A 27,672-nucleotide genomic window follows, 5' to 3' on the forward strand; every position below is an offset into this window, starting at 1 on the left:
ACTGGATTGTGATGAAATGTACACCTGACATCAATTGGAACTTACATTTTAGCCAACATAATAAAAAATCCACACATTTTAAGTCAAGATCCAATACCAGTGTTTCTTATTTTACTAAATTTCACGAGAAAACTATCAACCCACGAGCTGCAGATGATACCTCTCTCCCAAGACGAGGTATAGATGGAAGACAAAGGGAAGCGGTGCATGATTCCGTGATTCTGTTCCAGGAGCGATGTTGTGTTCCTCCCTCGGCTGAGAACATCTAAATTTAGACACACCCTTCGTCTCCCCTTCCTCTTCTCTTCATCGTCAGCCCCTCCTAGCCTCCTCATCCACCCTTTCCCCTCCATTCTGCTCTCCTCATCGACACCAACACAGAGACATGAAAGCCCCCGTGGATACAATATTGACAGCTCTCCCTGCGTCAGACAAGTGTCAGCTGTGCCTCAGTGCACTGTGTGTGCGTGCGTGCGTACGTACGTACGTACGTACGTGCGTACGTGCGTGCGTGCGTGCGTGCGTGCGTGCGTGCGTGCGGTCTAGCATTACTATACTTGTGGGGACCTAAATCTGTTTACATAGTCACGTGTGGGGACTGGCTTCCCTTATGGGGACAAATTGGAGGTCCCCATAAGGGGAATCATTCATTTTAGGGTGAAGACTTGGTAAGGTTTAGGGTTAGGCATGTGTTGGTTATGGTTAAGGTTAGGATAAGTCTCCAGGAAATGCATGTAAGTCAATGTAATGTCCCCTGAAGTGATGTATGCATGGTATGTGTGTGTGTGTGTGTGTGTGTGTGTGTGTGTGTGTGTGTGTGTGTGTGTGTGTGTGTGTGTGTGTGTGTGTGTGTGTGTGTGTGTGTGAGAGAAAGAGTATGTGTGTGTCCCTGTGCTCACTGCCCATTAGCCATATGGCGACCATGTCAGAGCTGGCATGAGAACATATATGGGACCTGCTCTATCAAAATCAGTCGCATTGACCCGAAGACACATTTTCAGTTGTATACACTGTTGGAAAGAGGAGACTCCTAGCTTTCTAATGATATCAGGATTGTTTTTGTACTCCAAATATTAAGCGAAATATGTCCCGTTATATAATGATCAAAGGAGAACGGAGGGAAAATATTTTCGTTTGGATTACTGGTCTGGGGGAAGCTCGCGCGCGTGTGTGTGTGTGTGTGTGTGTGTGTGTGTGTGTGTGTGTGTGTGTGTGTGTGTGTGTGTGTGTGTGTGTGTGTGTGTGTGTTTTGTGTTTGTTTGTGTGTGTGTTTTGTGTTTGTTTCCCGGGGAAAACACTCACGAGAAACACCGGCTGTTGTTATGCCTGCTGTGACCTCAAGTCACTCCGTTCTCCGCTTGTAATTATGCCGAAGCTTCAAAGCTGTATTTATCATCTGAATTTGTCGAAACAAGTTTAATATTCTGAAAGCCAAGACTTTGTTTATTTGAAATCAGATGAAAACAAACTGTAACGGACCCTGCCGTGTTATCTATGATTACTATACGCCTTACATGCATAACTTCAGCCGGAGGGAGGGGGGCGGCGTGTGGAAGAGCAGGGTGCGAGTGAGAGCTGTCTTCGTCCATTTACAAGCTTCAAAAATGTATTTATCGTGTGATTTTGGAAATAAAAGTTTCATATTCTGAAAGCCAAGACTTTGTTTATTTAAAATCAAACAAAACATTCGAACCCCGAAAAACAAAAATCCACGTTGATTTTGAAATGAGTCGTTGCGACTTCCGACGGATTTCGATAGAGCGGGTCACATATGAAGTAATCTCGCATTCTACACTGTCCTTGAAAGCGATCTCTTTCCTCTTGCTTATATTTCTCAAATAAATTTGCATTTGTTTCCCAAAACAGTGTTAGAATCTGTTGTGTGTGTGATTTCGAGCTGCAACTAATGATTATTGTTCCCATTTCTTAACAGTGTAATATGCAAAATATCCCAAAGATAAAGAAAAACGCTCATCAAAAAGTTATTGGAAGGTGACTTCCTCCGAATGTCGCTTTGTCTGACCAACAGTCCGAAACCCAAAGGAATCCCGTAATCTCACCGATGACAAAAACCCTTAGCAAGTATTCCCATTTGAAAAGCTGGAACAAATGAATGTCAAACATTGAAATGACATTTTAAATAAAGAATAATATTTTGTTGATACCTCAAACGTGAACTGTAAGCGAACAAGCAAAGAAAGACAAAAGCAGACTCGTTCGATGTTTCGGGAGGAGAGACCTAGTGTGCTGATAGGATATGGGGAGATGAACACAGCACTCGTTATCAACAAAAACAGAAATAATATAATTCAATTGAAATGAGAAACATTCCCCGTCCCTTTTGGCCCTGCCTCTCAGCCTTTAACAAGCCTTGAGTGCAACCTGTTTTCCCCATTTCCCACCAGGAGTCACTGGCTTTGTGTTTGTTACCGAGGCTCAAAGCAAGAAACACTTCAGCTGCAGCTCTGCAATTATCCTCACAGGAGACTCATAGCAGGACATAGTGCCACCGTCATTGCTATTCAGCTACCATTCAAACAAGCTGCCACTGCTGCAAACCCACTTCAGAGCGCAACACAATGGTGCTTCAGGTTTTAAGAAAGACTCATTACCAAATGCCACAGAAGGTGAAGCCAGTGAGAGCTTGTTTAATTAGATATTACAGGTATAAAGGCAGTGCATCAACTACCCTTTGGGGTATATTAGGCTATTATTATTGTGCTTAAACTGAACCGATCACTGTCCTGCTAGACCAGAGTTGGAACATTTTGTTAGGGCGATTAACATTCAATCTTCATTTAGAAATGTATTTGATTTGCAGTTTTAAATCACAAATTGAAAATGGCTTCAATTTGGGTTAGAGGTTTCGAAGAAAACATAGGCCAAGGAGGGAAGAGAAAGAGAAACAAGGGAGGTAACTGAATGCTGAGAATCAGAAGAATGGAAGTTGGAGGCATGAAGAGGAATTAAATGGGGAAAGGTACAAAAGGAGTGAGAAGTCACACTGACCGAGCTCCAAAGGTCCAAATGTGGGAAATCGGATACAAATTGGATTTGAATGGTTCTCAAAGGTCATGTGGAGAATCCAGGAAACAACACTTTCGCTGGCAGTGAGACTAAGGGCGCGTTCACACCAGCCTTTTAGGGTGCGTTCACACCAGCCTTTTATAGTCCGGTTGAATCGAACCCTGGTGCGTTTAGCCGCTTGGTGCGGTTCATTTGGGTCGGTGTGAACGCAGTCCGAAACCTCTGAAGTGAACTAAACAACCGGACTCTGGTCCGCTAAAATAGGTGGTCTCGGACCGCTTGCTAGTGAACTCTGGAGCGGATCATCGCTGGTGTGAACGCAGTCGGCACCAAAACATAGGAAGCGTAGTATTTATGTGTCACAAGAACGCGGGTGTCTTCATTTCTTTAGCGAAAGAGTGTTGACCAGTGTCGTGTAAAGTAAAAACAACTATCAAACAAAAAACTCTACATACAAGTCAGAGCCACCTGCCGTCGGTGAAACGCCCTCCTTACTGCAGAACGTCTCATTAATATATGTGTTATAATGTTTTGTATCGCACGTTGTCTGATTATATAATCATATGCGCCGTTGCTGTTGATATGCTCTCCAGATTAACAGCAGCATGAAAATAACCTGCCGATGCTCCAAGGCGGAGGCTCCGGTAGAAATTGCCGGGATTTGCGTTTTTACCCCCTTAATGTCTGACCAATGGTTGAACAGCATTTCCGAGCACATGACTTGTGTTTAAAGTGTATAGTCCGTTTTGCCCATGTGAGAAGCGGACTATTAGGTGTGAATGCACCCTAAAGTACAACTGGATTATGTTGTGCAACCCTGTTTTGCATAATGACAACAAATGATAATTGAATACTTAAATGAATTGACTTATGGAGGTTGTCCCAATATTAGAACAGTACATTGAAAACATTTGAAAAGTAAGTAACAACTTCTACTACCAAGCGACATTGGAAGTGGAAGTCATTAAAACTTAGATATTATTTAATTTAAACAAAAGAGAACCAAATGTGGAGTCAACAACTTTTTTACAGCACCCTTTCCCAGAATGCCCTTATGCATCTCGTTAAATAGACCTTGAGAATTAAATTAGAACATCTTATTTAAATATACTTCCCATCCAACACACCGACTGTAAACTGACCTTGCTGGTTGAGCTGCAGTGTGCTCTTGCTCCACTGCGACAACCCCACAATGGCCACCATCTTGGCGCCGAGGCTGGAGCGCCGCTTCTTGTTTCCAGCAATTGAAGTGGAGTCCGCCCCCCCGCCGCCGCCTGGACTCTTCTCCACGTTGTACATCGTCCCCGAGATGCTGGAGGAGCGCACCACGTTACGAGCCGCCGCGCTCAGACCGCTGAGGCCGCTGAGGCCGTTCATCCCACCCGGGCTGGGCACCTCCACAGAGCTGCTGAGCATCATGGTCCTGCTGGAGGGCCGAGAGGCTGGGGGGGAAGGATGTAGAGTTGGAGCGGGGCTGAAGAAGGAGAGAGGATGAAAAAATACGCTTAGGTGAGGGTTGAAGGAGAGAAGAGAGCAGCTCAACTCAAAGGACATCTTGATAAACATGCTAAGAAATAACAATGGGAATCCATGAGAGCGATCTGGTGGAAAGGAAAAGTAAAGTACTTCTTAAACTGCTGTGGCTATGTACACTTTTTAGGATAATGTTGCTACTCCCCAATTGTTTTTTTTAAATTTAATTTAATTTAATGTATTTTATTTGTATTATATATTTAAATTGTAGTTCTTCTGAAATGATGTCGTGTCTTGTCTTTGCCTCTGTTTCTCACATTATTATTTGTTTGTAAGTTTGTGTAAGGAATGGCGTGTTTAAAAGAATGACAAATTAATAAACATATTGTTTAAAAGGAAAAAGGACATCTTGATGTGATGACATACAGGATAATCACTCGTCTTACAGCCGCAGTGACTCCCCGAGGCTGGGGAAGGACACAGTTTACATTTCAACCACAGTTCGGTATCTACTTATTGCACAGACAGCATAAATGACATCCTATATACCATAACATCAAAAGTGAAAAGCTCTGAACAGTCTTAGTTTGTAAACGTAGAAAACAAAGAACCCAAAATCTCAGCCAGTGAGGACAGTGAGGACAGTGAGGACAGTGCAGATGGCAGCGGACTGTTCCAGTGAGTTAAGAAACACACACTAACACAAATGTCAGGGCTGACCTGCTGTTGAGAGGTGACCTTGTCAGCTGGTATTTTTCTTGTGTGGGTTTTTTATATCTTGTTCTGTGTCTGACCTTATAAAGTGACGCACGATAAACTTTACAGCTATGACAACAGAGTCATCACTGGTTGGCTGAATCCATGGAGAATATCAATGTGTGTGTGTGTGTCATCTTCCTAATTCTAACTGACGCACACAGAGTCTCACAACAGGCGTTATTCTCACAGCAGGTATTTTTACATGTCACGGTAGGAAAAGCTAACGGGTTACGTATAACTCGGTGATGGCTTCATTGAACTCAGCAGTAACGGACTGACAGTGCGATAGTTTGAACAAAACCAGGACCCTGAAACTCAAGAACCAAAAATAATTGTATTATTTGCACCGGTGCTTCTGCTAATGTGATCTCCAAGATGTCTTTTGTGAAAAGAAGGACTTCGACACCTCTATCACGCGATATCTCTCTCCTTCACCCTTTTCTCTCCCCTTTACAAAGTGATTATACTGAGGCAGTTAAATATGTAGATTATGCTGGCTCTTTTAACATTTCTCCATTTTTTTCTTTCTGTAAAGAGAAATTACAGCAATGCAGTATTTTGTGCGTTGAGTGTCTCGCACAGTTCAGCTGATTCCAAGATTCACCTCACGTTATATGCATGATCATTTAACAACAATAGGTCCTAGGAGCCACACTATCGGCTCTGTGAGGCCACAGCACTGCCTAGAGCTGCTAACATGCTAACATGCTAACGACAATGCTTACGTTTAGCAGGTATATTGTTGAACAAGTTGTGCTTTCTATTAAAGTGTGCAAGCATGCTAACATTTGCTAATCAACATTAGTTGATACCGCTGAGGCCGATGGGATGTATTCAGTTTTGCATGAGATCGTTGGTCATAAACTGAAGTATTGAAAAAACTCAAATGTGGACTTGATGATGGTTCCACAAGAAAGAGATGCGATCAACAAAGTCATCACAATTCATCCCTACTTTAAAATTATTTGGTACCAAACTTCATGGAAATCTATCTGGTAGTTGCTAAGAATTCCCATTTTGAAACTGTATATGTTAACCTTATGTTGGTAGAATAGGAATTAAGATTACTAAACATATGTAGCATTCATCATTTGGGTTCTATGGATGTCTGTAAATGTCATAGCAGTCCAACAATGCCATCTTCCGAGACTGCGTCTATCTAACGTGACTTCAAAACATAATCTTTACATAATCCGCAACGAATCGCAGGAAATGGAGCACACATTCTTTATGCTACTAAAACACTCACTCCCATGACTGGAAGTCATTAATAATACAAATACAGTACAGGGAAGTTGCCCTTAATGCGTCGTTCCAAATGAGGCTGTAAGTGCGCTGTGCTTCAGATGTCTCTTTGAATCACCATCGGTCCCTGCTTGTCACACCAACACAGACATAATGCTCACAGCCCAAAACATGTTGCTGACTGGCTCTTTTCATCGGGATGCATTTCGCAAAAACAGCAGTGGCTGCTCTTGAGGAACGTTTGACTTCTGAAGCAAAGGGCAGATTTTGGCATTTTGGAAAGAAAGGTATCCTAAAAGCCAAGTGGAAGAATGCATGCTTAGTACAAAGCTACTGCAGTGGCATTTGCTTGGTGTGCAAAAGGGTACTGAGAGAGAGAGAGAGAGAGAGAGAGAGAGAGAGAGAGAGAGAGAGAGAGAGAGAGAGAGAGAGAGAGAGAGAGAGAGAGAGAGAGAGAGAGAGAGAGAGAGAGAGAGAGAGAGAGAGAGAGAGAGAGAGAAGGGGTTTAAAATCGTATGCCCGTTTTTTTATTCTCCTCTCTTTCCTGCACACCCTATCTTTCCTATTGCGGCCCATGCGCACTTCTCTCCTGCTCTCTGGGGGGCGTCTGTACTTTGAACACACATCGTGCTTGAGGGTAGGGGAGGGAACGAGAAGGCTGCAAGAGAAAGGAAGACAGAATAATTCTGCTTTTAGAGAGCCATGAGGACAGAGTTGAACAAGAGAGGGAGGCGAAGGACAGGGAGAGAGAGGGGAGGATGCTTCATAATGAATGGACACACAGAAAAGTCCTGCAGGAAGCCGGGGTCAGATCTGGGAGGAAGGATGGAGTGAAAATGAGAGAAGAAGAAGAGTATGACATTGATTGTGACAATAATGGATTCATCCTCCTCCCCTCTGAATGATGAGATCCTCAGAGTGAGTGAGTGAGTGAGTGAGTGAGTGAGTGAGTGAGTGTGTGTGTGTGTGTGTCTTTGGCTGAAGACGTGCAAAAGTGAAACAGGGTGAACTCAAGTGTACTGCGTATACGCTTTGCCCACAGGACAACAACACGCTTATTAGCCTACGCACGCTATACCATGAAGCGAGGAGAAAGAATGCCACAGAAGAAAATGTAATCTTTTATTAAAGTAGAGAATGGAGTACCCATGAACATAATAACGTAAGTTAGAGGAAACATTTAGTATTACATTTGTGGTAATGATGGATATGAATACTCTTGGAATTCAAACTAAATTCCCAAACTAACAACTGCACTGCGATTCTCAATCTTTGGAGATGCCGCCATGTACCTGTCCCCACATTGTGTTCTGTTGGACCTAAAGGAACATCCCGCAGCCAATCAAACTTCATCTCTGTGCACGACAGCTACCCTGCCGTGTGTCTCTGCTGCCTAACTCCTCATCTCAGAGCTCATTTATTTCTCCTCCCGTCAGCAGTCTGCCCCCCCGACACACCCCGCACCTCCTGCACCGCTCAACATCACTGGTGTCCACCCAACTCTGACCCCTGCTGAGTAAGATCTGGCCTCTTAAAGGTCTCCTATTATTAGGCATATATTATGGGTCTCAGACATATATCAAAAGATAGAGATAAATGCTGCCGTGATTAGACGCCATATCATGTTCCAAACCACATCAAGGATTATCTCTGAAACAGTCTGGAGCTCAAAGGCTTTCTCTCTCGCCGGTTATACCACAAGGTGAGTTCCTTTTTACTTCCTGCTTCTTCACACACATGCTCTCCAGTACAGGTTAGCTCTGAGTGTTAGCGATGCTAATGTAAACATGCACCGACCATATTACGTCCAAAACAGTCGGGCATTGTTTCTGATAGCAACTTTCTGATTGGGCAGTGGGTCCACATTTCAGATATGACGTCATATCGGATGCAAATCTGGATCAGCTCCGTTGTAGTCCCGTTTTTAGAGATTTGCGTACGGAGGAAAAGAGAGAGGGTTTTATTTTCTGACGCTGCGTGAGTTCCCCGACACACCGGGGACACATACTTATGTATAAAAGACATAAAAAAGTGCATTTTGCATGATAGGTCCCCTTTAATATGAATGAATGTTTACATAGGAGCCTTGCATTAGCTGCAACCAAGTCTTCAAGATGCACATATTTAAAGACGGACATGCCATACTTTCAAGTAACTTTTGATAAGAAATGTACGCAACAGATAACTGCTGGTAGATCGATATTTCACAGATTAAATTGGGAAGGGAAAGCCCCAGTGCATTTCATATAAATGAAAAAATGCCCTCAATGGTTGGATCCTTTCCAAAGTTTAATAACACCAACTCTAGCAGAACACTCTGCTGGCAAGCTACAGCGTAGAAGATCACACACCTTGGACTTCAGCCAATAATTACCGCCCGCAGAGAATCAAACAGTAAAAATGAAATATCCTTTCAGTTTCTCCATAAACACAAAGGCCGCAACCCTGTAATTAGATATGGCGGCACGATCCATTAATGGTCTCTTGAGAGTTGCCCTGTATGCAGCCACACTGTTACTGCGGCTTAGTTAATTAACCTACAATTCAGCTGCAAAGTAGATGGTAACGATATACTGCAAGAGTGAGCCAAGGCGAGTAAATCTTATATATCAACATCCATTTGAAACACTCAACAGATACATCTCCTTTGGTGTTATTATTTACTTTGTGTGTTTGCTGTGGGATGATTGGGTTTTGCTGCCAAGACAGTAAAGAGTGAACTGGGCAATTAATCTGGGTAATTAAAGCTAAATCAACAAAAGACCAAAAGTATCCATCAGCAAAACACTGGTCATTTGTTACAATTTTGACATTTGAACATTTTCAGCTTCTTATTATACTGGATTACATCCGTCTGGTCTTATTTCGTTGCCATGCCGTTTCTGACTGTCAGCCAATGAAAAGATCCAGTATGTAACTCTTAATTTAATATGAGCTGTCCTTTTTCAACCCTATTCATATTTTTTGTTCAAATAAGGACCTTATATTTGCCGGCCAAGTTGGCTTCCTATATTTCTCCCAGGTAATTGGTATAAAAATCTGAGCTATGTAATACAATAGATTAAATACTGTTCCAATTTAGAAGAATGACGATGTAAAAACTCAAATCTCAGCTTTCTCTGTGCAGAAGAAAGGCTGTGAGAACATGGCCAATTAACACCTATAATTCGTTATGGGAATTGTACTTCTATGTTTCTGCAAAATGCATTAAACAGATCTTCTTTAACCTTTGATATCCGTCACATGCACCTCACATCGAGTGCAATAGTCAAATATATCTTTAAATAAGAATAAAGTCATGATTAACAAGCACCCCGGGAGTGCACAAGAACAGGCAGTAAGTGTAATGCACTTCCTGTTGAGGTTACCATGGCAATTTCCCAGGTAATGATAGAGAGTGTAAAGTGCGTGTGCGTGCGTGTGTAACCGCACCTGCTGCCATTGAGTTGTGTTTGGGGCTGATGGATCTGTCTGATCAGAAGGTGTCTCTTAAGGTGAGAAATGGGCAGTGAGCACACACACACGAGCACACACACACGCCAGAATGCAAAGGAAGAAAAAAGCAGAAATACTTTAATGACAGGGCTGTTAACACCCAGGTCTTGGCAGACGGATTGGAAAAGGCATCCAAGTGTTCTGTAACACTCTGCTCTGACACATATTGATTTTGTATATTATTGGCTGAGCGAGTGCATCAGGAAAAAACTGACCAGACACATCGCTATAACATATTCACAAATGTCCCATTTCACACTTAGCTGAGCAATAGTACGCATGGTGCACCGTGCACACACTCACAAATCTGAACTGGATGATAAGAGCCGTGAAATGAAGAGAAAAGGAACTCATGAGCAGCTTTGCCTCTCCCATTGGCCCAATCAAATGTTCTATCCAATAAAGTATTTAATGAGGTGAGTCATCGAGTCCCTCTCTCTACATCACCTTGTGACAGCAGACGTACATTCGATCTGTCACACCATGTTTTCACACAAATTGCTTGGATCGTGGTGAATCAGCCGAATTATAGCTGCGATTCAACGGTCAGATGAGTGTGTCTGGGGGGGATTGAAATGCAAGGCTGGTGTTGATATGCTTAATTAAATCTTGCAGCACACATTGATTGCAGTAAACAAGCAGATAGATAAACTGTAATGTCTTCTAATCTGAAGGGAAATAACAGTTCACCATTTGTCATTCAAACAAAATGGATTAAAAACAGATTATTTTTAAGAACATGTGACACTTTAACTACTATTGGTTTACTTGCATAATTCAGCAATGATTAAAATACAAAGCACAGCTGACATTTTAATTGTGTCATTTATTTGGTGTTATCCTATTCAATTATTTATTTATTTACAAGGAGATCAACATATGTTTCGTTCAAAAAAGTAGGTAGTTTAATGTATACATAAAACTCACTTTTGTTAGCATACAAAAACATTAGACATGTGCAGTTTCCAAACTATTATGCTAATATAAACGCATGTGTGGTGGTTAACATGCTAACATATGGTAATTAAAACAATCATGTGTTTAGAAACTGAATATGTAATGCTGTTACACTCACTTAAGTGACTTCAGAGATCTGGGAAGCCAACAACAACAACTACCACAAAATCTGTTGGCACTCAGCCACATGGATAAATCACTACACTGTGGAGTATCATTTTAAAGTTCAATCACTCATCCCAGGACCTCCTCGCCTCGCCACACTAATCCCTCCGAAGCTGAGCCAGCAATACAATGTTTTTGCCAGCAACCTTATAAAGCTTATAGTTAGGGCTGATTAGATTCAGCCCCTAGTTTTGCTGATATAGGCTTAGTTTGTCGGGGGACATCTTCCTTCTTCCTTCTCTCTGTCTATACCCGTGTACACTCATGTTCCGATTAACCCAGCTTCCCCACATGTCTTTCTTTTTGGTGTCTATATACGCCGGGATCCGGAGTCATGGATGATCCTGCGGTCCTGTGTCCTGGATCGCGAGCCCTGGATCTTGAGTCGTGGCTGTGGTCCTGGATGGATATCCTCATGGATTCATCTTCCTATTATACACACATGCATTTCCAAACATTTGGACTACCTATGTTGCAAATGTATTATCTTTTCAATTTACACACGGCATCTATTGCACGTCTGTCCGTCCTGGGAGAGGGATCCCTCCTCTGTTGCTCTCCCTGAGGTTTCTCCCATGTTCCCCTTTAAACTGTGGGTTTTCTCCGGAAGTTTTTCCTTGTACGATGTGAGGGTCTAAGGACAGAGGGTGTCGTATTGTCATACTGATACTCTGTACACACTGTGAAGACCACTGAGACAAATGTAACATGTGTGATATTGGGCTATATAAATAAACATTGATTGATTGATAACCTTTAAGAGAAGTGCGACCTCTCATATCATCACTTATCACCCTCCAGCGGCTCACAGTGTTTCTCTCTACGCAACACTGTCGGGAATCTGTGTGAAAATTAGAAACACTATTTCATCTTTGTCTCCAAAACGGTGATAAAGTTTCAAGTTTCAAGGCTTTTATTGTCATGTGTACATAGCTACAGTGTAGTTATGACAATGAACATCTTAGGTCACAGGCTCCTCCAACAGCGCAACACAATAAAACAAGTAAATAAAATAAAAATTGAATATAATAGAAACAGAATATGATAGAAAGTGTGCAGAATAGACTATACACAGTAACTGGAATATTGATATATGCGAGTTGCAAACAGATGAATGTTATGTATGTTCTTTCAAAAGTTCAGGTGTTCAACAGTATTATGGCCTGTGGGATGAAACTGTCCCTTAGTCTTAGTCTGGTGGTTTTAGAATGAAACAAACTCATATTTGTTTCTAATATATCTCTGTTAAAGTCCATATCCTAGCCGTGTCCCTTGCTGCACTCCAAAAGGTGGCCATTTAATCTCTCCTGGCTCTCATCTCTTCCTGCCACCCGTCCGGCACGGAAGCATTCCCTTTGTGCCCTCTGCTCCTTTTCATCAAAGGGGAAAGTTACTCCGTCAGCAGCAAGGGGGATGGAGAGCTAGCAGAAAATAGCAAAATAAAAAGCCAGAGTGGCTGGACTGGAAGGAAAGTGGGTTAAGGGGGTCGTGATGGATGAGATTGGGAGCTTTCCTGACTCATGGCCTCCTTTCTCTGGTGACTAATGTGGCCAGTGACATCTCTCTCACTGCCCCTCTCACTGCTCCATCTCTCCGTCCCACCTGGGAGGCTTGTAGACGACCGGGAGCGGGAAATGTACATAATCTAACCCCACTCCCCAAGTCCTGGCGGCTTTCACACCAGCGCTTTTCCCTTTCCAGCTCCGAGCGGGAGCTTTTCTGGTTCAGCTCCGGTTTCCCTTTTCTGCTCCCGCTCTGTTCACACCGCCCAGAGCTGCCGCTGCTGCGTCATGACGTCACCGTTTACGTGCCTGTTTCATAAAATCCAAACTGCGCGGAAATCCCTCACATCGACGACAACAACAACAACAATGGCCGATTGTATTGAAGCGCTGTTCGCTTTGGTTATCCTCTTACGAAACGAAATGGAAGGCATCGGACGACTTTACAAGGGTCGACTTTACTTGGAACTTTACAAACATCACATGCGAAATGCAAGACTTCTTTGTGGTCTTCAGCATCTACTTCAACGACGAATCTGCCCCTGCCCCCGCCTCGACGTAAGAGAGACGTAAGCGACGCCGCCTCTTAGCTCCGAAGCTCTTGCCTCTAAACCGACAATTTTTTTCGAGCTGGAAGTGAACCGGATTCCGGAGCTAAGAGGCGGCGCCTCTGCGGTGTGAACAGGAAAAAACGGTACTTTTCAGGCTCCAGCTTCGAGCCGGAGCTGAAAACGCGTTGGTGTGAAAGGGGCTGTGTGCTGAGGTCAAACAAGCCTGTAGGGAGCCAGCAGGGGTCAACCAAAGAACGCTCTGAAGCACGTTACTGCACATAGATCCTAATGGAGGACGAGATAAGAGCTGTACATTTATCTCTCCCCTCGCTTGTGTTTTTAAAAATGATATCATAGGCTTTTAATGCATAGATCTCCCATCTTCTTTTTATATATGACCTGTTTTTTGGGGTTTCTTTCGGTTTCTTACGTGTTTGGTTGATCTGTAAAACTTGATCTTTTGGTACAGTAGCATATTAGCTAGTCTGTGTAATGAAGCTTTTTTTAAATTCTTTATTGTAAAATTAGAGCTGCAATGATTAGTTGTATAATCGAGTAGTTCATGGACAGAACAACAATCGCCATTTTGATAATTGATGATGCAAATATGTATATATTTCCAGTTTTTCTCCTTTTCAAATCTTAGTAAACTTTAGCTTTTTTACTGACAACAAATACCTTTCGAGACACCATATTTTTTCCACTTTGAGATCTTGGATGGACATTTTTCACTTTTCTGTCTGTGGCCAAACCAATCAATAAATTGAGAAAATAATAAGCAAATAATTAGTAAAGAAAAAAATCGTTGCAGCCATATTGTACATTTTCAACGCAGATACCGCTAAATAATGAACAATTACAAAGTAATAAGTAAGTCAAATTTCCTTCAGTAAGTCTTCACTTTAAATTCTTATTGAAGTTAAAGGTAGGGTAGGTAAGAATGGAGAAACCAGCTAGAATTTGAAAATAGGCAGCCGAAAAAAATCTGCCCCTTCCTTCAGACTTCCTCACAGAGCCCCTCCTCCAACACACACAAACACGCACATGACCAATGAGGGCACGAGATAAGTTTGTGCACAGATGGAAGGCTGACAGGCAGGTAGGCCATCCAGTTACTTTAGCCGGGCAGGCTCAGATGATTGGTCGTGCTTTTTACAGCGCCACGGCTTCTTCCACACATTTTTTTAATGTATTTATTGTCAAAGCATTTAATATATTCATTGCTATCGGGACGTTAAGAGCATTCCATGGAATATAACAAAAAGTGTTTCTGAAGTGAATTATCTACCCCACCTTTAAGTCTATTTTGAGAAAAACAACGTAAACAAATTGACAATAAATAAACTTTAGAGATTGTGACGATTCTTGTAATTATTAACATATCATTTTTATTTTTGTAGAATTTATCTTAGGAGAAAGCAAAGCAGACTTTTGTATCAGACAAGATTTTGGTTAACAAGAGAGTAACTGGCGCATCTGATGAAGGTCACCTTTTCTGCTGCAGGAGCAACACGTATCAGTTGTTGAGGGGAATTGATTCTCTGAGGACTGCTGTTGTAAAGTCAGAAATAGCTTGGTGATTTGTACAGTGGAATTCAAGTGGATACTCTCCAGACTGTATTTATAAAGACACACTTTAAAAACATCGGTTAAATCCGAGTGGGCAAAAATAATCTCATAAAAAACTAAAGAAGAAGAAAGAGAAGAATACTAACCAAGCATTCATTTTCTAACAATCCCCGCTTCTCTCCGTCATCATACCAGTCCAGAAGGGAATTGTGCTTTGCAGATGGTTGTCTACAAGTGTACACAGCCACATATGGTGGCAACAGCAACACACGCACATATAAAAAGATGCACCTAGACTCACACACACACGTCTAAGCGTCTTTGGGTTCGAGAAAAGCGCTATAAAAATACAATTTATTATCACACACACACACACACACACACACACACACACAAGCCTGCTTATTATGGCTGTCAGCCCCTCACCTTAGTTGTTTGCATTGTATTATCATTTCAAAGAAGAGCAGGGCCAGCAGCTGCCAGCTACAGATCTTAAGTATGATCAGAGCGGTGTGTGTGTGTGAGTGTGTGTGGGTGCAGCACTTGTCTCGCCTTTGCCCTTTCCAGCTATCAATGTGAAAAGTGTGTGTGTGTACGCATGTGAGCAGAGACTCTTTGATGGAAGGAGATATAGTTCAGGCTGGCCCTTTGAGTGGCTTGCTTATATGGTACAATCTGACTCAAACACATACTTGTAGACACACACATGATATTTCACCCTGGTGATGAATATGTCAAAAGGACAAGGTTTTGTCTGTCCTTTGAACTTGTAAGCTGCACATCTCATATCTGCATGGTAGCCCCACACCCATCTAAAAAAAAGGACTAAACTGCGACACAAAGAGCCATGTGAGCTGTGTGATGGCGCTTTTTAAATATGTCAAATGAGATGACAGATTTTTCACTAGTAACGAGTGCAGACTGTGTAATATGGCCTCTGTTTTCAAATGTTTGAGTAATTCTTAAATTGAGATAAAGAAACATGGTTTTCAACAGAACGAGGTTGAGTCTCTCTCCAGCTTTCACTGTCTCCATTTATAATTCAGAGGATCAAGTTTGACTTAAGCAAGGATTTCAAGAGTAAAGCACATGGATAATTATTCTCTTTCTCCTCAAGACGGGCCAAGGATGGCGCACTTCTTCAGTGCAACTTGATGGACTCACTTTATCCTTCTCACTTTGTGCCTAACAGGTGGGGGAAATGTTCTCATATAGGAATCGACCTTTTTAGGTTACGGATCGCTTCACAAAGGTTTTTTAACAAATAAATAAAACAACATAAGCTAGAGATTGCTACTGATGAACAGAAACACATACATTTGAAGTTGTGCAGTGTTATTTTGTGTACAGTTTTTGAGAAATAAATAAATCAGTTGGCCTTATTTTACAAATGTTATTTATGTAAAAAGCAGCAATTGCATTTTTCAAAAAAATGAAAAATACTAACATCCCTTGTGGAAGAGTCTTTAGCATGAATAAAGTGTGACTTTACTCTGCACCCTTTGTACTGAATCAGGAATCAATGTTGCTTTGAGCATCCTGATTGAATGAAACCAAGAGATACCGAAAGATACTATGAATAACACGCCAGAAACATTAAACAGCTTCCGACAGTTTTTCTGAGAGAAAGACACTTGAATCTCGAGCCCCATCACATGTTTCTGCCTCCATCCACAGATGGGGAGCACAGCTTGAGATCTGGACATTGTTGTGTTTGTGATATAATCTCACACCTCAGCATGCACTTGGCCTGGAAGCTGGCAAAGTACCACTCTCGTAAAATATTCTTGTTTTTTGCCCCACACTCCCTTCCCCCTACTTTTACCATCACCTTCGCTCACATGCACTCACACACAAACGCATCCAAAAAGGTGAGCTGTGCGTAGGTGACTTTATGCTTTTGATCCCAAACAACCATAATACAGATCACCAGCACACAGTGGCCACTGACACGCTGAACTTTGTCCCTATACCTGAATCAACAGGCAAAAAATGTACTTCAGTGACTTTGTTAAAATTCCCAGTGGAGCCTATTTAAATATCTAAAAATCTTTAGGCCTTTCCTGCTTATAAAATGTAAAATAAAAATAATTGAGTATTTAGGTCAGAATAAAATCCCTTACTGATAGGCTTAATCTGCATTATCTATATAATCTTGAATCAATCAATCAATCTCTTTAAACAGTTAAAAAGAGTAGGAAAAATGCATGAAACTGCAACCTGTGCATTGAGTCTTCTACAGCTAAAAATATGAGTGTAAAAGGAAACCAAGACTTCCCAAATGACACTTATCATCTAATCTGTTGCCTCTACAACAGGCATATATGTATTAGCAATACAGACAAATTCACATGACTGCACCCAGTTTGAGCCATGCTTCTCCTATCACTGACCATCTGCTATTAATTGCAATATTCAGAGTACAGTGGTGCTTTCACTGCCCTGTGCAAAAGAGCACTGCGATATGACTGCAATTAAACCTGAATCAGAGCACTTACCGCGTACAGCAAGGAGCGGCGAAGGCAAGATGTGCGGTCGGAAGTTGTCAAATAATTGTTTGCTTTTGTCGTATCTGTAGGAAGGTCATCGTTTGGGTTGTATTTTGGCTGTGCTGGTTGGCTGTTTGCTGGACGGTTCCTCCACTCTCAGTGCTGCTGCTAGTGATCGCACGGTATCCAAGGCGCGGTGATAGACGCTGTGGAGAGGGAGGAGAGGAGAGGGGAAATTGGCTCTGGTAATGGCAAACAGCGACCACGTGTGGCTTGTGGAAACGTGAATACAACCTGTTTCTGTATCGAGAAAGAGAAGAGGGTTCATGTAACATGGATAAAACCAGCAGGTGGATTGCAATGAATGCCTGCGTAATCATAGCTGCAGGTAGTTACGCAACACACCAAACGGTTAATCATCATGTGTGGAAGCTTGGTTAAACACACATCTAACTGTAAATATGCAGAGGTTGAAAGTAACTACATTTACTCAGGGACTTGTACTTTACTTGTATGTCCATGTAATGCTACTTTATACTCCACTATATTTAAAAGGGAAATATTCTGATGTTACTCCACTACATTTAATTAACAGCAAAGCTACTTTTAACAAAATGCATCTCTAAAACATTAACTTTTTTTCAGAACCTTGTTTCAGTAAAATGATACTTGATGAGCGATATTATCTAGAAATGTCACATCAATATAAATTGTCTGCAAAATAATTACTTTAACTTTGTATACTTTAAGTAGCCTATCTAGCTGATAATACTTTTGTGCTTTTGCAAGGAGGACTTTTACAATGATGTAGCCTATTGGTACTTTTACTCAAGTAAATCATCTGAATACTTCTTCCACCACTGTAAATAGGCCTATGTAGAAATGCTCCCTAAAGACACAGCTGTGTAAGTCAAAACTATGTTTAAAAATCAATGTTGACTTTTAGGGAAATATTGTATTCGCCTTTTGCCCAGAGCTAGCTAGTTCAGCTAACTTTCGCTAACGGTTAATGTGAAGCTAAAGCTAGTTAGCAGAGGGCTAGCTTGTTTAAGCATACATACTGAAAGCAGAGATAAACAGCTAACCAGCCGTTGTCCACGGGTTAAAAAATGTATACATGATGTATTACAGGTAAAGCTAAATTAACACTTTACTGTTTCCGGTCACTATCATTGCTCAAGCTATTTTCCACCTGCTGTGCACCAAAAAGCAGACAGATACAGTTGGCAAGATATAGCTAAAATAGAGTTACTTACATTTGCCATGTTGCCAGTAACATGACATCAAATTAATGACAATTCCTTGTTCTGTCAATGTTGTGTTCACAACCTGTTTCCCCTGCAAACAATATTCAGGTTTACTAATTCATTTAACATGCTTTTTCTTTCATCCAATACCTGAAGGACTACTTCTGTACATAGTTGTTTGAGAGATTGAGAATCTGATACCATCGATTTCACAGATTCAGTTAGGATTAATAGTTGTTGACAGTAGTGCTATTTGTAACTCGCTGCAGAAGTAAAAATGTGGTAATAAAAGTATTTTGCAGTTTAATACAGAACAAAGGAAGCTCGCATGGAAGGAGTGCAGCATAGTTTTCTTGCTTAGCCTTTTAGTGCCACTACAGTTCAATTGATTGTGACTCTGGTCTCAATATAGCACATACTTCTGCACTGACAGTATTTACTCACTACAGTATGTTATTACTAACGGTGTGTTGAAGAACTTGGTGCCCTAATCATAATATAAACCCATTACAATCTGCAGCACATAAACCTTGGTAGCGAGCCTTGCACGTGAGGTATTTGCCGGCAAGCCTCTTAAATAGGCATACATCGAAGGCCTTGGATCAATGCCCTGTTTCCCATAGGCGAACCACTGTGACACAACACAATCAATTCATGTTCTCTGCTGCAACAGTAAGGAGGGTTGACTGGGAATTAACAAGACAAACATCCCTGTTGCCCCAATGGAAAATTGTGTTAACTATATTGGAGCACCATATGCAGTGTACTATATGCCTGTAGCTGGAGTCAGGTCACGGTCAATTGAATTACAGCATACAACCGTGGTCATGTGACCGGGTTTGTATAAACTATCATTTGACAGGAGGGTGGGGCAGGTTGGGGATTAAAGGAGGGCAGTGTGTACAGGTCATGACAGGTGTGTATGTGTGTTCATACCAATTTAGATGTTGTCTCTCAAAATCCAGGCTTCCTCTTGGGAATAATGAACAATCCCCAGGAGGGAAGTAGGCAAAAAAGTACTGCATTCATAGATTATATTCATTGCTATTAATCACATAATGTCAAATGACTGGAATTAATCATTTCTTTAGTTACACCATAACCATATACAGGTCGTAATGTTCTCCAAGCTGATAAAATATTATGTGTGTGTACGTAATGTTGCTTTGATCCGCTCTGTGCAGCTCATGCACACCTTACATAAACACCGGCAGGATGCTAATGTGATGCCCATATTTCTCCGTTAGATGTATTTAAGAGTCATTAGATGGCAAATTTCACTGAACAGTGCCTTTTCAATCGTTCATTAATCTGTTGAATTATGTATGTGTTATCTGCTTTCTGGCGGGGGTTGGGAGGTTACTGCTAACAGAAAGAGAAGCAGGGAGAAACAATGCCTATACCTATATGCTAAATGCTTTGAACCCAACCATGAGATATTGATTTAGGATGATTTCACACACACGAACTGACACACACAGTAGGCACTTCCAGCTCAGCTTCACCTCTCGCCAATATAACAAACTCCCTGTCAGCGGAAAACATGCTGCAGTCAGCGGAGTCTTATGGCAGCAGAAGAGCTTATTGCGGTCTCTTTGTCGCTGTATTCCTCTACGTGTGGTCCCATCGGATGTTCAGCACCTAATGAATACATATTGAATGGCTCACTCACTCACTGTCATCTGTGCACTACCACACTTGCCTCTCTTTTATTGGATGTAAGTAAGTTGGTGTTGATGGATTGTTTTTGGACAACATTATTTACAATTCAAATCACAACTTAAACAGAGGTTTTTCTAAGGCAACAACCTGCCTCTTCTCTTAAAGTTGGCTCCAAGTAAACAGCTATTTTACACTTTAAAGCTTGTATTCTATCACCCTCTCCTGGTTGAGTTGTGTAATTACAACTTCTATGATGAAAGATTGCAGTCGATCAATGAGGATATTCTATAACCAATCATTCAGTGAAATACCCTTTTCTAGGATTGTTGTGCGGATAAAAGTGGTCAACATAGGTTCAAGGAATGTTTTTGGTTGTTTTGTCGTATAGGTTATCACATGGTCAAACCTTTAGAAACTTTAATCATCAACTGATGGTTCACTGCCAGTATTTCACCAAATGGGAAAAGGTCAAACTTAGAAAACCAGTTCAGAAAAATCCTTAGAAAAAACATTCAATCAATTGCAAACATCACTTTATATGACAAAAGGCCATCTAAAAATGTACTGTGTACTATACAGCTGAACATCAAGCTTTGTATAAACATTAGCCATATCGTAAGCATTACTAATATGACTTCGGTTTAATTAGAAGCACAAATCTTATGTTCCTATAAATTATCTTTTTATTTCAAAAGTCCCTTCCATCACACCACCAGCATGTCAGCAGGGGGAGGCTTTAAAGGAATCTGGCCGAGAGTAAACCTCTTAGCCTTAAACTGATTCAGTTCCTCTGCAGTCATAATGCTCACATGTGAAAACAGACTGTCTGAAGCTCCGCCCGCAGGCCCGGCTCCTGCTGCAGGGGGAGCAGCGGCCGCCCCAAACCCTCCACTTGCCGCCGCAGGTGCCGGAGCACCAAAACCGCTCCCAAATCCTGCTCCAGTGTTTGATGTCGAGGAGAAAGTGAACTCCGAGGCAGAGCCAAATCCTGAAGTTGCTGCTGGCTTATCGGTGGTCGGAGCAGCAAAGGAGAAAGTAGATGGAGAAGTGGCTCCAAATCCAGAGGGAGGTTGTGTAGGAGCTGCTAAGGCACTGCCAAACCCTGTGGAGGAGGGTGGTGCAGCCGAAGATCCAAACCCTCCACCCGGAGCAGCAAAGCTGAAGGAGTCGGCCGCTGCTGGAGCCCCGAAGCCTACATGGTCAGAAAGATTTAGAATGAACAAAGAAGCAATGGACTCTGCTTTCACACGAGATGAGGCGAACCACTGTCAGGTAGATATGACTCTACACTACTTCTATTCTATTGTATTTACCTGCACCATTTTATCTGTTTTATTGCGTTGCCCTTTTGGAGGAGCCTGGGACCTAAGATGTTCATCAACATAACTACACTGTAGCTAAGCACACATGACGATAAAAGCCTTGAATCCCGAATCTACAGAAAGGCTGTACGACATTAAAATGATTGTGTTTGCGAACACAAAACCTTTCAAATACAGGATTTGGTTTTTCTGAGGAGTTATTTGCCAGGATATTTATTGGCGTTGGCTTCCTTTGATCATATAAAGGAATGACAGATTCCCACAAGTATTGTAGTACTGCTGACCCTCTGCCTTTACAAAAAAACAATACTTATAACTAACCTTTGGTTTCCACGCTGGATGTAGACGATCCGAATCCAGTCAACGTTGCTAAACCAAAGCCACCTGAAGATGCCTGAGGTGCTGGGTTGTTTATCTCTGCAAGCTGCAAGGAATGGAAGTTATTTTAAAACTTATTTCATAAACATACAAATTGAATATAATACTCATTGTTACAGTGTGTGTGTGTGTGTGTGTGTGTGTGTGTGTGTGTGTGTGTGTGTGTGTGTGTGTGTGTGTGTGTGTGTGTGTGTGTGTGTGTGTGTGTGTGTGTGTGTGTGTGTGTGTGTGTGTGTGTGTGTGTGTGTGTGTGTGTGTGTGTGTGTGTGTGTGTGTGTGTGTGTGTGTGTGTGTTGCTCGATTATGGCAAAAATCATAATCTCGATTATTTGGGTCAATAATTGATATCACGATTAAAATTAAAATACGATTAATTGAGCAGCCCTAGTGTGTGTGTGTGTGTGTATTACTGGTGCAACAGCCATCTCACACTGATGGATGGGAGCCAAAAACAGGTACGGATACAAGATAATGATTTAGGGGTGTGTGTGTGTGTGTGTGTGTGTGTGTGTGTGTGTGTGTGTGTGTGTGTGTGTGTGTGTGTGTGTGTGTGTGTGTGTGTGTGTGTGTGTGTGTGTGTGTGTGTGTGTGTGTGTGTGTGTGTGTGTGTGTGTGTGTGTGTGTGTGCGCGCGCATCTCTCTCACCAAAGCAGCGCGGGTGGCTGGATTCATAACCTTCAGTTCCTGGACTCTGCTTCTCCACTGGTTGAGCAACTGAGTGATACCGTTAACCTAAACCCCAGATAAAAACATTTACATTAAAAGAACACCCATTATCTTTACTGCAAAGAATACTTAAGAGCCTAAAGACAAATATAAGGAAAGACTATAAGACAAAGCACTTACGTATCCCTGAAGATCTCCGGACTCTCTTGTGGAGTAATATTCCAGGCGGAGCTCTTCTGGAGAAAGATCAGTGAAACCTGTAGACAAGACATGTCAAACATTATCAGGTCTAGTGTCTACAAAGAAAAAAGCATTGGTGATTAGATGTGGATTTATACTGACCAGATAAAGGCGCCTTGGAGTAGGAATAACATGAGAAGCCCCACTGGCCCGAACTCTCCCAACTATCCATGTCCGACTGGACGATCTCCCTGAGACAGACATGAAGTTAATCATTCCTGATGCTCACATTTCAACATTGCTCATGCAAAACGTAATAATAAGAAACAAGGACCGTACAGTTTTTTGTCATCATCATCCTCTCCAACTGGCACCTGCTTTTCTCCTCCTCCTCTTCCTCCCCTGTCAAAGGTGCTGGGAGTATCAAGCGCTGAAAATCGGTTTTGAGCAGAGAAGCTATACTCGGAGCTCTTTACGTTATCACTCCTCCCGCCACCTCCTCCTCGGCCCCAATCATTGCCTCCTCCTCCACCTCCTCCTTTGCCCCAGTCATTTCCTCCACCCCCTCCTCCTTTGCCCCAGTCATTTCCTCCACCCCCTCCTCCTTTGCCCCAGTCATTTCCTCCACCACCTCCTCCTTTGCCCCAGTCATTTCCTCCTCCACCACTCCAGTCATTTCCTCCTCTACCTCCTGCTGCTGCTTCCTTTCCCCAGTCAGCTCCTCCGCTTCCAGCTCCTCCTCGACCCCACTCCTCAGTTCCGTGAGAGGAGAAAGATGACGGCTGGATGTAGGCTGCTTTTTGCTGGGAGGGATTCACCCACACTCTGTTTCCAAACCCTGAAACCAACATGCACACAGTTGTTGAATCATTCAAATAAAATCGGTTTCACCACTACGGCCACTTCTGCCATCTTTAGTATGACTGCAGGGATTTTGAGTCACATGACATTGATCTATTGAACAAACAAATGAAAGTGTGCCAGATAACACACATTACTATATATTTGTAGCCTTACTTTTGCAAATAGGGGCAAGTTAGCACAGGCAGAGGTTTTTTCAAAAACCACATTGGTTTTGAGTCAGTCAAATGGTAATTTGTCGAAGGCTGACTGTCTGTCGAATACCCAACCTATAACTCATTTTAAACGGTTTCACAGAGACGTTGATTAAACCTTATTGAAATGTTGCCAGACGAGGTGTTTGTTTGCAGCGCTGTTCAATTGCGCCATAAGGATTGGCGTTCCTAATTAGTTTTTAATCGTATTAACAGTGGTGTAAAGTGAATAAGTACTACTACTAAAGTACTGTACTTATGAATAATTTGTTGTTACTTTGAACTTCTACCCCACCACTATTCAGAAGTAAATCGTGTACTGTTACTCCACTACATTTATTTAATATACCTTTAGTTACTTTACAGATTTCTATTAATGATGTGAAATATTATCAAGTCTTAAATCAGACTTTAGTTCCACCTGGAGTAAATTCACAAGCTACCCTGCAGTATACAAAACCATTCAAACTAGCTGCTCCTTTACCAGCTTTGATAACACTTTAATGATCAATCATTATAAAACATATCATATATATTATTCTGAAATTTACCAAACTGCACAAAGACTGCTTATTTTTGGTACTTTAACTATATTTTGATGGTAATACTTTTCTACTTTTACTTAAGTTACATTTTGAATGCAGGACTTTTACTGTAACAGAGTATTCCTACACTCTGGTACTTCTACTTTTACTCAAGTACAAGAGTACTTTTACTCAAGTACAAGACCTGAGTCCTTCTACTTTTACTAAAGTACAAGATCTGAGTACTTCTACTTTGATGGCGGATGTTTAATCCCCTTCATGGTGATGCATGTTCTCGAGACTTTGAAGCAGCGTTTTGGGGATCCGAGTACTACTTTTACTCAAGTACAAGATCTGAGTACTTCTTAAAAAAGAATAATCTAGATGCTTCAGTAATGAACAATTACAGGGCCATATCAAACCTCCCATTTCTAGGTAAAATCCTTGAAAAAGGTTTTTCAACAGTTGAGTGACTTCTTGCATTTAAATAACTGTTTCGATGTGTTCCAGTCAGGCGTTCGTCCAAACCACAGCACTGAGACTGCTCTTGTAAAGGTCTTCAATGACATCCACTTAAACACAGACAGTGGCAGAACTTCAGTGTTAGTATTATTAGATCTCAGTGCTGCATTTGACACTGTTGACCACAGCATATTACTAGACCGACTGGAAAAACGGGTGGGACTTTCGGAAACAGTTCTAAATTGGTTTGAATCCTACTTAAAGGACAGAAACAACTTTGTTTCTATAGATATATACACATCTGAGTTGACAAATATGACATGTGGGGTTCCTCAAGGCTCCATCTTGGGGCCTCTTCTCTTTAACATCTACATGCTACCACTGGCTCAGATAATGAAAAACAACAAAATAAGTTACCATAGCTATGCGGATGACACACTAATGTACTTAACAATTTCACCAGGAGACTATGCTCCAACTCCAAGTAAGTGCATTGAACAAATCAATGACTGGATGTGTCAGAACTTTCTCCAATTAAACAAAGATAAAACTGAGGTAATGGTTTTTGGAGCCAAGGCAGAACGTATAAAAGTTAGCGCTGAGCTTCAGTCTGCAATGTTCAAAACAACAGATAAAGCCAGAAATCTAGGTGTAGTCATGGACTCTGACCTGAGTTTCAACAGTCACATTAAAACAGTTACTAAATCAGCCTACTATCACCTAAAGAATATATCTAGGATTAAAAGACTAATGTCACAGCAGGATTTGGAAAAACTTGTCCATTCTTTTATCTTCAGTAGACTCAACTACTGCAATGGTGTCTTCACAGGTCTCACTAAAAAATATATTAGAAAGCTGCAGCTGATTCAGAACGCCGCTGCTCGAGTCCTCACTAACACTAAGAAAGTGGATCACATCACTCCTGTTCTGAAGTCCTTACACTGGCTTCCTGTGTGTCAAAGAATAGATTTTAAAATACTGCTGCTGGTTTATAAAGCTTTGAATGGTTTAGGCCCAAAATACATTTCTGACCTCCTGCTAAATTATGAACCATCCAGATCTCTCAGGTCTTCAGGGACTGGTCAGCTTTCTGTCCCCAGAGTCAGAACTAAACATGGTAAAGCAGCATTCAGTTATTATGCTCCAAATATCTGGAACAAACTCCCAGAAACCTGCAGGTCCGCTGCAACTCTGACTACTTTTAAATCCAGGCTGAAGACTTTTCTTTTTGTCGCTGCTTTTAATTGAACTATTCATATCTTAAACTGCACTGTAACTTTTATCCATGTATTTTTTCTTTTAATGTTTATTTTATTAGCTTTTATTTTTAATGACTGATTTTAAATGTAATTTTCTTAATATCTTTTATTTTTTGTAAAGCACTTTGAATTGCCTTGTGTTGAAAAGTGCTATATAAATAAACTTGCCTTGCCTTCTACTTTTACTCAAGTACAAGGTCTGAGTACTTCTACTTTTACTCAAGTACAAGATCTGAGTACTTCTTCCACCTCTGCCTATTTGTATTAGTCCAGTAAAAGTACCTTTATGCTTGAATCGATTAACTAGCTAAGTAAGAATATGTTACAGCCTAAAAGGCACACAAATAAAAGTAAACAACCCTAGTGTTAAGTCAATGATGGAGAAACGAAAGTAAATGTTGCCTGCTACGTAGTTACGTTAACTTCGCCGGTATCTTACTGGATAGCTTTCAATACAAGAAGCAGCTACAGGCAATGTAAACAACTTTAATTGTTCTCCTTGTGTTCACCTCCTCCTCCTCCTCCTCCGCCTCCTCCTCCTCCTCTGGGCTGTTGCTGAGCAGAAGAGCGGTTGTTGTAGTTGTTGTTGTTGTTGTTGTAACCTCCTCCTCCTCCACCTCCTCCTCCACCTCCTCCGCCACCTTCTTCACCCGGGTGCTCATTCCAACATTTGTCCCCGTAACGACACCGTCCCTGGAGGAAGAAGTTGCACACGGTCATTTCCACACACTCCTTTTTCTCTGAGCGACCAAATGTCGGCAGCCACACTCGGCAGTGTTTTCGTGCGACTCAGGAATCTCACACAGCATTGTGTCGCAGGACTTGTACGTCATCGCTCACTAGTGACCCCAGGTGGACGGTGATGGATTTCCTTCAATTACTCCAATGTTGCATTTGGTAAATGTGGCATTTATGTGGATTTTGTTTATAATAATGTATTAGTGTTGTTGTGCCTTAATGCTTATCTTTCCCCCTGGCTCTTATTGGATGTATTATTTATGTTTCGTGTCTTATTGTGAATTAATGTCTAGTTTAAAGTAGCATATTGTAAAAGATTTACATGGTGGCTGTTTCTTCATGGTTATGGAGACCTTTCTCTTACCTTTTCTTAAGTACAAAGTCTGAGTGCTTCTTCTTCCTCGAAAAGGAGGGGGCCACACTTTGCATAGGGGGGGCCTCATCTGAGGCGCACCTATGTGCTTATGTGGCGCAATTAGGGTGGCGCTGCACGGTTTCGCCGCTGCAGGCTCCACTAGCACTCATCAAATAACTGTGGGTGGGGCCTCAAATTGACCCCTGACCCTGGTTATTCTTGAAAATACTTCATCTGCAATATCTTTTTGGGCCGTAAATCAATATACTTATATTATTATGTCATTTTAAGTTTGCACATCTTTATTTATAATTTCTTCAAAATATACATCTCTTCAGTTCAAACCCTGAACGCATAGTGTCCACCTGAGTGGACATATAAAATGTCTTTGAAAAAACTATATTAAAAAAAACTAAAGTTCAAATCTTGTTTTTCATGCCCCAAGAGCAATAATATCACTTGGTAAAAAAATCCTGACTGAGGTTTTCATAATTCATGCATGATTAGGGGAACATGGGAGAATCCTCAGGGAGAGCAACAGAGGAGGGATCCCTCTCCCAGGACGGACAGACGTGCAATAGATGCCGTGTGT

At 41.6% G+C, this 27,672-nt stretch overlaps 2 protein-coding genes across 2 annotated transcripts in view; both read right to left on the reverse strand.

The window, feature by feature from the left end:
* Positions 1 to 18,545, reverse strand: part of LOC117455396 (regulating synaptic membrane exocytosis protein 3-like) — a 49,647-nt gene extending 31,102 nt beyond the window's left edge. The window contains 4 exon segments of the mRNA XM_034094909.2: positions 4,170 to 4,501; positions 17,249 to 17,336; positions 17,339 to 17,438; positions 18,489 to 18,545. Coding sequence (XP_033950800.1) covers positions 4,170 to 4,501; positions 17,249 to 17,336; positions 17,339 to 17,438; positions 18,489 to 18,497 — 529 coding nt within the window. The 5' untranslated portion in view covers positions 18,498 to 18,545.
* Positions 18,546 to 20,543: 1,998 nt separating this feature from the next.
* Positions 20,544 to 26,823, reverse strand: nup42 (nucleoporin 42). Its single transcript, XM_071204744.1, has 7 exons — positions 26,497 to 26,823; positions 23,027 to 23,525; positions 22,850 to 22,938; positions 22,688 to 22,764; positions 22,487 to 22,573; positions 21,785 to 21,887; positions 20,544 to 21,333 (listed from the first exon to the last, which is right to left on the reverse strand). The coding sequence occupies exons 1-7, from the start codon at positions 26,705 to 26,707 to the stop codon at positions 20,846 to 20,848; spliced, it is 1,554 nt and encodes a 517-aa protein (XP_071060845.1). The 5' UTR covers positions 26,708 to 26,823; the 3' UTR covers positions 20,544 to 20,845.
* Between the last annotated feature and the right edge of the window lie 849 nt (positions 26,824 to 27,672).

The sequence above is a fragment of the Pseudochaenichthys georgianus genome, chromosome 11, assembly GCF_902827115.2.
Source record: "Pseudochaenichthys georgianus chromosome 11, fPseGeo1.2, whole genome shotgun sequence".
Taxonomy (NCBI): domain Eukaryota; kingdom Metazoa; phylum Chordata; class Actinopteri; order Perciformes; family Channichthyidae; genus Pseudochaenichthys; species Pseudochaenichthys georgianus.

Excerpts from the sequence above, each read along its gene's own strand:
- nup42 (XM_071204744.1), bottom strand. The coding sequence starts at position 26,707 with ATGACCGTGTGCAACTTCTTCCTCCAGGGACGGTGTCGTTACGGGGAC. Across the intron at positions 22,765-22,849 it reads CTCCAAGGCGCCTTTATCTG|GTTTCACTGATCTTTCTCCA; the intron begins GTCAGTATAAAT and ends TCTTGTCTACAG. Across the intron at positions 21,888-22,486 it reads CAGCCACCCGCGCTGCTTTG|CTTGCAGAGATAAACAACCC; the intron begins GTGAGAGAGATG and ends CATTCCTTGCAG.